A 12,500-nucleotide genomic window follows, 5' to 3' on the forward strand; every position below is an offset into this window, starting at 1 on the left:
AAGAGTTTCCTGTTTTCATTGCTTTCTTTTAATTGGCCCATATCTGAAACAACAACTTATATCTTGATCATGGTAAATCTTATAAATACAGAAGATTCCATCCTGATGTTGTCAATTCGCCGTAATTTCTTTCTCATTAGCGAACGATCTCGTGTCGAATTTTGAGCAGAGACAAAAATTAAGACCAACGCCATGATGAAGATGAATGCAGTCTTTTACTTAGCCCTGATGTTCGGTCTGGGGACATGTGGTGTGTTGAAAATGGAGCCGATGGTAAATGAAGGTAAGCACTCTTTTAGTTCAGTACAGTATAGATCATGTGACCGCGTGTGCATCGTTAGCGATGTTCTTTCTCTGTCTTCCAGTCTTTGGACTTTTCCTATATTTCTGACGAAGAGCTCCGCTCGAAACGTTAAAGCCTCTTTCTTTTCTTTCCTTTCCTGAGCGTCCAATAACACTGTACTTATTCCACATCCTCGCGTTGTTTTTTCGCGTATTTTCTTGCTTGTTCATGTTTGAATCAACTATATATATATATATATATATATAATATAATATAGGATAAAATCTTTATAAGAATTTATCAAGTAGTCAGCGTGAAAAAACTTCATAAGGAAAAAAACTCATCGTTTTTTCCACATAAATATAATTTATATAAGGGCATTAACTATATAGTAATGCCTCACGCTTAGAGGGACTAAATAAGTCAAAAACTACCAAAAAATAAGCAACATATTTACCGAAAGCGCGGAAATGCAGCTTTCAAAATTAATCTCCTAAAAACATTTAACTTAACGACAAACCACTGGTTTCTCAATCAATACAGCAAAACTGTGAAGTAAGCTGCATCTTTTGTTCATCAGTACACGTATGGTCGAGACACATAAAAATAAACAAGAATCAACATACAAACGATGTACCCGAGGCTATAGTAGAAGACACTTGACTAAGATGTCACGCAGTGAGACTGAACCCAGAACCATGTTGTTGGGAAGCCAGCTTCTTACCACACAGCCATTCCAGTGCCAACATACACATACACTCATATATATATTATCTTCTCTCCTTGCTTCTTTCTGTGTTCCTTTCTGTGGAAAAGCGTAGGCTCGAAACGCTAAAGACTCTTTCACTTCCCGAGCGTAAAACTAATACATTTGTTTGTTGTCTACACCACCTGTCTTCGTCTTTTTTTTGTGAATTCTCCCTATATATATATATATATATATATATATATATATATATATATATATATATATATATATATATATATATATATATATATATATATATATATATATATATATATATATATATATATATATATATATATATATATATATATATATATATATATATATATATATATATATATATATATATATATATATATATATATATATATATATATATATATATATATATATATTATTGGTGTTTTTTTTTCAGAAATAAAGACATGCACTGTATATTTGTTCTTCACGCGTTTATTATTGTTCTTATTGTAACTCATATCCATCGTCCGGAAATATTTCGTCACACATTTGTGAACTGTTCAACGACACTTTTCGTTTTCGTGCGTGCTCTTTCGTGTAACAATAATAAACGGGTGAAGAACAAATATACAGTGCGTGTGTTTATTTGGCAAAAAGAAAATGACTGTCCCTAAATACAGCAATATCTTTCTCAACACACGATTTTACATCACGAGTCGTGCAACACAAATTCATGAACGTATACATACATACATACATACATACATACATACATACATACATACATGAGATGATAATGTAAACGAAGTTTTGGACATACATGAGGCCAACTTCCAGTGTCCATCTCCGAATCACATCACCAGCCCAACGGAGAGGATGGCCAAAGGTGCAGGGTTCAACACTGTTGATCCCAAATCCAGTTGAAACCGGGATCTGCATGTGTGACAGAGGATACTTTGGAGCGATCTGACATGGGACGCTTTGAGTTGTTTGAGATAAAATGTCGATAAAATGTCGCGCATTCAGACTCTTACGAGAAGGTGAATACACAGACAGTTTGATAAACATAAATTTTTGCGCTTCCTCTAAAGTTCTTGTTCTGAAAGACTCATTCGCTGAGTATCCCGAAAGAAGCAGAGATGTAGTTGATGGGACAGAGCATCTCCTCGCCAAGAAGTCCATTGTTAGGGATCGTCCTTCCAAGGTTACAGAATGACTCAGACTGTAGTAGAGGGGAATCATCAACAAGGACAGGTTATGATGGAAGTGAGTACGAGAAGGCTGATTGGCGAACTTCAGTTTTTCGATGATTCGCTTAAAGACCGAACCAAGAATAGGCATTGTTCACTGAGTTGGTCGTGTGTTGAAGAGAAGCAGAAGAAGGGATATGAGATAATGGATCTCAATCGTCAGCCTACTGAATCTCGTACTCGGTGGTTGCGAGGGATTTCGATGTGGAATTCAGGTGGCCAATGTTAAAGATGCTGCCATCATATCAGTGATACGAATTCCGTTTCCTTTGGCGAACTGTCTCTAGCAAAGAACAGTTGCAGCCACACAGACGCGCGCGTACACGCACTAACATACACACACACACATATATACATACACATATACAATTGTAACTAGTTTCAGCCCGAAAGCTGCGGTCATGCTGGGGCACCTTTACTATGTTAAACCTCCTCTGATATGTGGCATTTGGTGAATAAGGTTGTTTGATACTGTTTCCTGACGTGAGAAGATTCAGTTTTGTTCTGAAGACACCTACCTGCACTCCAGGCTGGTCCCGGGGACATTTCGGAAGTGAATTTAAGAGCTGTGGACCCTTGAAGCCCAAGCTGTTGCAGTATCCGGTCCTGTATTTTGATGGCGACGTTGGGATCCTTGGCACTATGAAGCGGCGCCCTATTCTGACGTTTGTGTAACTTTCAGTGGAAGAAGTCTTCCAATATCTTCCAGATGGATATCACTGCGTATCGATCCCTGCTTCCTTCTAAGTAGAGCGCTAACTTTTTCAGCCTTTTACAATAGTTTACACGTTGCATTGAGACGAATTTCTCTTTGTAGCCTTGCTGGATTGCTTCGAGTTCCGCCATCATTAACTTTATATTATTTTAACATTATTTTATTTGTGTGTGTGCGTGTGTGTGTGTGTGTGTGTGTGTGTGCATGTGTGTGTGTGTGTGTGTGTGTGAGCGCGCGCCTTTGTGTAGGACTTAGAAGAATCGGACTTAAAGGAAAAAAATATAAGTCGTTAGGAATGGGATCAATTCATTCGACTAAAAGTTCTTCAAAGCGGTCTCCCAGCATGGCAGTAGTCTAATAATTGAAATTTATTTATTTATGCGCCCTTTTAAAGCCTAACCAGGCTCATGGGCCCGGTTCCCGGTTTCTATGGCGTATGTTTTCTCCCCACCCACCCCCTCACCCCAGCTGGACGGGACGCCAGTCCGTCGCAGCTTCCCTCAAGAAACAGGAAGAAAGAGTGAGAGAAAGTTGTGGCCAAAGAGTACAACAGGGGTCACCACCACTCCCTACCGGAGCCTTGTGGAGCTTTAAGTGTTTTCGCTCAATAAACACACACAATGCTCGGTCATGGAGTTTTTATGCGGGCTATTTAAACTAGTCGTGTACATACGTGCATATATATGTGTGTATACGTCCGTATATGTAAGTATACTGTTTATATACATGTATTTGTATTCATGTACTTAAGTATATTCCACCGATGAAGGCAAAGCATTATTTATGCAAAGCCAGAAATCCAGGATCTGGAATTATCTTCTTATTTTTACTGGTTTATTTTGTCTTGGTCTTCGCTCCTTGTACTATGTGGACATTTACTGTGGTTTTAGAGTCAGAATTTGACTGCTATTTTTCAGCGTGGCGGTATCTCTTAGATACCCTGTATTATAATATATATATATATATATATATATATATATATATATACACACACAAATATATATATACAAATATATACATAGCCAGCCGCCAACACTTTTTCCTGCAAATTAGGGGTAGCTTATCCTGTTCAGGCTATATTATTAGCATTATCCTGCGTTTGAGAATTAAAAATCACTTCTTTAACTTTCTAAGACATCTCAACGCTTCTAAAGCAAAGTTTACGTTCATCGTAATTTGATTTTATATATTTATATATACATATATATATATTTCTATATATATATATATATATATATATATACATATATATATATATATATATATTGCTTCTCGTTCGCGGGAGATATCTACCAGCAAGTCTCGGGAGTGGCCATGGGGACGAGAATGGGCCCCAACTACGCGAACCTCTTCGTTGGTTATGTTGAGGCCCAAATATTCTCCAGTTTCACTGGTCCCACTCCCGAACTATACGGTCGGTATATCGACGACTGTATCGGTGCCACCTCTCTCTCCCGCGAACATCTTGACTCGTTCCTCTCTTTCGTTCAATCTTTCCATCCTGCCCTCCACTTCTCCTGTACTGTCTCTGACACCTCTGTCCCCTTTCTCGACATTTCGGTCAGCATCCTCCACTCCGCCCTTAGCACCTCCATCCACTACAAACACACAGACTCACACTCCTATCTCAACTTCTCCTCCTCCCACCCTAGACACACAAAACTTTCCATCCCCTATTCCCAATTCCTCCGTCTACGCAGACTTTGTAGCGACAGCCATGACTTTGAGACTCAGTCTCAACTCATGGCTCACCACTTTAGCCTGCGTGGATATCCACCCACCACCATCCACACCGCCCTTGCCAGAGCACGTTCTGTGGACCGTGCATCTGCTCTCTCCCCCCGAACCCGCCCTGCCGTTTCCCGCCTCCCTTTTCCCCTCACCTACCATCCCACCACCCTACCCCTCCAACGCTCCATTCTCCGAGCTTTTCGGCGCCTCCAGTCCGACCCCTCCACCTCCCACATCTTCCCTAATCGACCCCTCCCCTCCTTCAAACGAGCCCACAACCTACGGGACCTCTTGGTCCACAGCTTCTTCCCCAACCCAACCTCCCAACCTGGCTCTTTCCCCTGCTCCCGTCCACGCTGCCGCACTTGCCCTTACCTCTCCAACACCACCCTCCTCACCAGCACCCATCACCGACCCTATCGCATCACCGACTCCTTCACCTGCACGTCTACCAACATCATATATTGCCTCTCCTGCTCTCTCTGTCAATCCCTGTACATCGGACAAACGGGGCGGCGCCTGGCCGACCGATTCGCGGAACACCTCCGAGATATCAACGTCGGCAATGACACCCCGGTGTCACGCCACTTCCGTTCTGCCGGCCACTCCTTGCGGCAACACCTGTCTGTGTTTGGATTGTCCATGCACAGGGGCCATCCGGACTCCCGTTTGCGCCGTGAACAGGGATTAATCTTCTATCTTCGCTCCTTTGCGCCACATGGGCTCAACTCCCCTCCACTCTTCATCTAACCCCCTCCTCCTGTCTCTCTCCCCCACCCTCCCTCCTACCACCCATCTCTCCCCTCCCCCACCTCCTGCTCCGACTCCTACTTCTTTGTACCTCTCTTCATACTTCTCTCCACTCCCACTTCTCTTCACCCCTACTCTTTCTCTCCTCTCTCTTACTCTCTCTCACTCTCTTCTCTCGTACTCCCCCTCCCCCCCCCTCTCCCGTACTCCCCCCTCTCTCACTCTTACTCTCTACACTCTTACTCTCCTACTCTCTACACTCTTACTCTCTTACTCTCTCACCCTTACTCTCTCACTCTCTTCCCCTCTCTCTCACTCTCTTTCTCTTCCTTTCTTCTTCCCCCCATACCCCTCTTCCCTCTCTCTCACTCTCTTTCTCTTCCTCTCTTTCTCTTCCTCTCTTTCTCCCCCCATACCCACCTTCCCCTCTTTCTCCCCCCATACCCACCTTCCCCCTCTCTCAATCCCCCTTCCCTCTCTTATACCCACCCTCTCTCCTCTCTTCCTCTCCCCTCCCATACCCATCTTCCCCCTCTCTTACATCCACCTTCCCCTTCTCCCTCCTCGTCAACACCCCCTCATAAGCTCATCCCACCACACCCCAACACACTCCTACTCTACCTTCCCACTCCACCCCATCCAATTCCTTACACCCACCACCCACCCCTACCCACATACCCCACCCTACCCACATACCCCTACCTCTACCCCACACTCCACCCATGCCTTCCCCACCTCCCAACACCCTCACATCACACCACACCAATACCCTTGCATCACACCACGCACACCACACCAATACCCTCGCATCACACCACGCACACACTACAACTGACCAACTACTTTCTTCCTTTCTCCCTTCCCCCATTTTCACACTACATACGTCAAGATCACCAGCAGTCTACCTCCCACACACAGCCCCTCGTTCCCGATCACCGTTTGTTATCTCCCCCTTTCTTAGCTCTCCTGAAATAAGAATTTCTAACTTCCGGTCAGTCATTGTTATGATCGGCCATTATTATGATTGACCGTTGACTGAACACTATTCAATTTTTTTTCTCCGTGTTTTTCTCCTTGTCTCCGTATTCTTTCTGTTGAAGAGCGTAGCTCGAAACGTCAAAGACTTTCCGTATTCCCGAGCGTCATACTAATATATACTTTTGTTATTTACACCACCTGTCCTCGTCTGTTGTTATTTTTTGTATATTCTCCCATATATATATATATATATATATATATATATATATATATATATATATATAAACAAACAGTAAATGAGTATACGCATATATACGTACAGGTATGTGCATACCGACATCCACCTGTATGTATAGGTGCATATCTGGGTATAGGACATTGCAAACAAAACGTAGACGAGAAAACACACAAGCCACATAGAGAACATTCTTCTGACGCATCGTTAAAACGGCTCTTCCCATGGACCGCAAATTAAATTTGTATACACAAATTAAACCTTGCCATGGAGGAATGTAGTGGCGGACAAAAAACAAGACAGGAAAACAAACAGAAAAGGCTTTACGGCCAGACGGGAAAAATTATGTGTGTATGAACGCTGTGAGGCACGAACTTGAAAGTAGGGACGAAGTAAGTTCGCGTGTTTGCTCGGCGATAGCCAAGGAAGAAAAGGATTATTTACCGGAAGCATGTGACCATGCCGGTGTTAGGGGAAGAGAGAGAGTGGTAGAGGGAGAAACAAAGGGAGGAAGTAGAAGAATAGGTGAGCAACGAGAGGAAAAGAGAAAGAGAGGAAGTACGAGGGGGAAAAAAGAGATACGTAGTAGTAACAGAGGAAGAACGAGAGGGGTAAAGCGAGATACGTAGTAGTAAAGAAGAAGAACGAGAGGGGGGGAATGATAGAGAAAGCGAAAGAGATAGAGTAGCGTCGGAGAATATGAAGTTACGATAACTACTTACAAATTGGTGACGCTGCGTTCGGTCATGTATATATATAAACAATTGCAGCGTGGAAGGTGTTTATAAGCCATTTAAAATAACACACAAAATCCTTTAGATTCACTTCAACATTTAAATTTAATTTGTCAAAAAATTTTCGTCGCTTTGAGACCGCGACCTGTTCACTGACAAAATTCTGTGAACAGGTCTCAAGGCGACGAAAATATTTTGACAAATTAAATTTAAATGTTGAAGTGAATCTAACGGATTTTGTGTGTTATTTTAATTGGCTTATAAACACCTTCCACGCTGCAATTGTTTTCGTTCCAGCAAACGATCTCAGATCAGGTCACTTGCTATGCATGTACATCTCCGTAATATATATATATATATATATATATATATATATATATATATATATATATATATATATATATATATATATATACGTATACGCATAACTTTAAGTTATAGAGAAGCAGAGTATGTAAAGACAGATATGACCGACCAGCCTTTGGAATTACCTAGGTTTCACGTCCATAACGCGCTCAGCTTTATATCTTTCTTTTCTTCAGACTCTAATTGGCCTATGGCTTCTCTAGCAAGTGGCCTCTAGAAAATGGAGGAGGAAACTCATGGTAAACCGTTAGGCCGGCCATATCTATCTCTCCCTTTCTCTCTCTCTCTCTCTCTCTCTCTCTCTCTCTATATATATATATATATATATATATATATATATATATATATATATATATATATATATATATATATCGAAACGCGGAGTAGATGGAACAGGGACAACTGACGAAGGGTTATACTCTTTATGTTGCATGTCTCGTTTGTCTGTTTGTTTGTTTTTTTTCTTTTCTTTTCGTTGTTCGAAAAAAGTTCATTTTCGGTTTTCTTCTTTATGTTTTCGTTTTTCATTGTGTTTAACGTTTTTTTTTTTAATGTCCTGTACCCATATATGCATGTATGTATACATATAGATGTAGGTATGTACATATATGTATGGATATATGCATATATTAATATATTATTTATATTATTATATGATCGAACGCCACGCATCCTTTCCCAAGTAAGTTTTATCTTAGGATCTTGTTCAAAATGGGGGCACCGGTTTTCATTTATGTTTTATGTAGTGTTTTTGGTACCGAAAGACTTTCAAACTTCGTATACTTATCTATTTTGTTTTATAGAGCAGAAAAAAAAATTTGTATTCGAATTTATTTCATGTAAAAGATTGTCTTATTTCGATAATTTGTACTAATCACTGACGTCTATTCAGTTGAAAACAGTTAGCGCTGTAACGGTGTATATCGTATTAATCCCCTAACCCTAACCGTAACCCTAACTAGACTGTTAACCCTAACCCTAACCCTAACCCTAACCCTAACCCTAACCCTAACCCTAACCCTAACTAGACTGTTAACCCTAACCCTAACCCTAAAACTAACCCTAACTCTAGAATCCGAACTCTAAAATTGTTACACACATAGATACGCACAGCGTAATTTATTATATAAACAATATATGCGTATAAATAACGATTAAACCGGATGAAATATGTCACAGGGAATAACATTTTTATGACTAGCCAGCAGTAACTCTATTCAGCTGAATAGACGTCAGTGATTGGTTGAAATTACAGAAATACGACAACTTTAACATGGAATAACTTGCGATGTACGTTTTTTTGTTAAGAAGACTAAGAGTAAAAGATGTTTTATATGACACATTCTACCAGTGTCCCAAGTTTCAAAGTGTTTCGTTAGTGTTTCGTTAAGAAAATACTGGTGCCTCCGTTTTGAACTAGATCCTTATCTTAATATGTGTGTGTGTGTGTTTGTGTGTGTGAATACATACATATATATATGTGTGGGTGTGTGTGCATGTAAATATGTATTTATATATAGAGAGAGATAGAGAGAGAGAAAGAGAGTGAGAGAGAGAGAGCGCGATAGAGTCTGACAGAGGTGTAGATCCATATATATGTATATATGCATACATACACGCATAAACTCGCATATATATGTATTTTTTATCTTTCATACTTTACTTGCTCATATCATTAGGATGTGCCCATTTTGGGGGCAATACCTTGTAGAATTTTAATCGAACGAATCGTCCCCACTATTTATGTCTGTTTTTAAACCCACCGACGTATCCTACTGGTGATTTTTGCTACGTGAACGCATCAGTGGTAAAGGACGAACACGGACACAAAGGCGCACGCGCACACACAGACACGCATAGATATATATATATATATATATATATATATATATATATATATATATATATATATTTATATATACATATTTTTTTACTTGTTACAGTCAATTGACTGTGGTCGTGTTGGACCACCGCCTTTAATCGAACAAATCGACCCCAGGGCTTATTCTTTGTAAGCCTAATACTTATTTTATCGAATTCTTTTGCCGAAACCCTGAGTTACGGAGACGTAAGGACACCAACATCGGTTGTCAAGCGATGGTGGGGTGACAAATACTGACGCACAAGTACACACATACATACATACATACATACATACATATATATATGTGTGTGTGTGTGTGTGTGTGTGTGTGTGTGTGCATATATGACGGGTTTCTGTCAGTATCCGTCTACCAAATGCATTCACAAAGTTTTGGTGACCATAGTCTATAGTAGGAGATCTATAGTAGAAGACACTTGCCCAAGATGCCGCACAGTGGGACTGAACCTGTACATACATACAAACACGGGCATACACAAATACATATATGTGTGTGTGCGTATATATATATATATATATATGTGTGTGTGTGTGTATGTGTGTGTGTGTGTGTGTGTGTGTGTGTGTGTGTGTGTGTGTGTATATACGTATATATATATATAGACATATAGACATATACGCGCAGAGCGATGTGAGATGAAGTATATTGCTCAAGAACACAAAGCGCCACCCGTTGCAGGCATTGAAACCACGATCGGGCGATCGTGAGTACAACACCTTAAACTCTGCACCATGGGTACTTGACACATACGTAATACACACACGCACCCATGCACGCACGCACACATACACACACAGACACAAACACATAAATACGGATTCAAAATTGTTGGAGCGTAACCCTTGTAATAGGTAAGCCTATAAAACAGGTTGCAAATTGAAAGAAAACCTATTCGTGTCAAATTTTTTTTTTAAATATGTAGAAAACGAAGAATATAGCGGCAAATTTTTGCATTGTATCTTACATTAAATATTAAACCAATTGAATGCATTTTACAATATTTTCAGACAAAATTGATGAAGTGATTAATGATCTAGAGAATGCTATTGAAGAACTCAAGGCTGATGAAAAGCCAACACAAAATTCGAATGTCGATTTTGCTGTGGAAAATACGAATACGAATCTGTTTTTTAGGCCGATAATGAGATGTGCTTGGCATAATCGTATAGGCGCGTGTTGCTTTGCATTCCATTTCACTTCGACACGAGGTAGGTAGATTCTTATTTGTCTTTTGTGTCAGTAGATTATTTTTTTATTTATTTACAAAGCATAATCGTCGTCGTTAACATATAAGGATTGTTGGATTGTTGTAATAGTAACGGAGCTAAACTATGCTGTTGGAACCCGCTTGGCACAGAATCATCTTGAACTAGGTCGCGCATACACATTAAGTTAACATGTTCTCACTCACGTTTTTGATAGCAGTTCTTGGAAATAAAGTCTGTAGCGTGTGATCGACTCGAAAAGAAGATTGGGTTGTATCTGTGCAGGGTCATCTTGACTATGTTTAGGAAGACGAAAAACTTTACAAAACGGATCATAGCAGGTGATGAATTGTGGGTCTACTAAAGCTCAGTCTTTGAAGTGGAAAAAGAAATCCAAGAGAATGCGACGAGGCAGCTGCTCTCGATCCCAAGGAAGGAGTTCTTGAAATGCTTCTATGAATGACACAAGATAAAGTGTATGGCTTCAGAATGGAGCAACTGCGAAGGAAATTAAATGCCGAATTGATATGTGTCTTGATATAAAAATGCGGGATTTGTCGTGATTTCTGCAAATAATATACAAGCATTTTCGTATTTGGTTTGTAAGATCTCTGGCGTGATCACATATGCTGAAACAAGACCAGCAATTCCGGGAAAGTGGAGAGGTCGATTACACCGATCCCACTAATCACTGGTACATATTTTTTATCGATCTTGAAAGGATGAAAGGCAAAGTCGACTTCTACGGAATTTGAACTCAAAGTAAAGACAGGCGAAATGCCGCTTAGCATTTTGCTGGTGTGCTATCGATTCTGCCAGCATGTCGCTTAGACCCAGAAGAAATATTGCAGGGCATTTTTCCCGGCGCTCTACTGCTTCTCCTGATTTTCCACCACTTTTATATCTTGCTAAGACAACGAAATGAGAATGATTCCTTGTAATAGGGTTTGGAAGGGTGGAATCGTTGGAGCATCGAAAGAAATTGCTTGTGGCATTTGTTACATCTTTTTTTTACGTTCTCAATCCATATCCCACCGCTATTATACTCTGTCATTCATCCCTTCCGTATTAACAAAAGTACAAGGACTAATGGTGATGACAAACCCGCTATCCACCGAAGCTGCAGCCCTTGTGGTTTTATTAGAACCCAACTGTTTATGTACTACATATTGCTCTTTGTTTTTCATACTAAGCCTATCCTTTTTCTTATTCATATTTTTCAGTATGTGTGGCAATGATTGCCAATTATCCTCACCTACATTATCTAATTAAATCAGGTGCCAGACATGTAGCTGTAGGTTATTTAAACAGTAAGTATCATTCGTTTAAATGATATAATTGTTGTTTTCTGAAATAAAAGATTATACATGTTTGAGCTTGGTATTGCCAAAGCACTTCATTTGCAATAATATTCCACAATACTGATATTGGAAAAAACAAAAAAACATAATTCACCAAACAGCAACAATTCAACTCAACACCTTATGCGACATAGTTATTGGCGAGATATCACGCAGTTCCGCTTATAACAACGTGGTTCCATTTGATAGTTGGAGTAAATATCTTCAAACATAGACAGGAATTGACAAAATACCTTTCGGTTGGAATTTGATGCACTTGGTACACACACACATACACATACACACACACACGTGTGTGTG

General features: G+C 40.1%; 1 protein-coding gene across 1 annotated transcript in view; it reads left to right on the top strand.

The window, feature by feature from the left end:
- The first annotated feature begins 110 nt into the window (after nt 1-110).
- LOC106876291 (uncharacterized) overlaps nt 111-12,500 on the top strand; it is a 14,848-nt gene continuing 2,458 nt past the window's right edge. The window contains exons 1-3 of the mRNA XM_089362006.1: nt 111-283; nt 10,642-10,842; nt 12,063-12,149. Of these exons, the coding sequence (XP_089218132.1) occupies nt 193-283; nt 10,642-10,842; nt 12,063-12,149 (379 nt within the window). The 5' untranslated portion in view covers nt 111-192. The remainder of the gene's footprint in view (nt 284-10,641; nt 10,843-12,062; nt 12,150-12,500) is intronic.

The sequence above is a fragment of the Octopus bimaculoides genome, chromosome 13 (genome assembly GCF_046866305.1).
Source record: "Octopus bimaculoides isolate indiv1 chromosome 13, ASM4686630v1, whole genome shotgun sequence".
Lineage (NCBI taxonomy): Eukaryota > Metazoa > Mollusca > Cephalopoda > Octopoda > Octopodidae > Octopus > Octopus bimaculoides.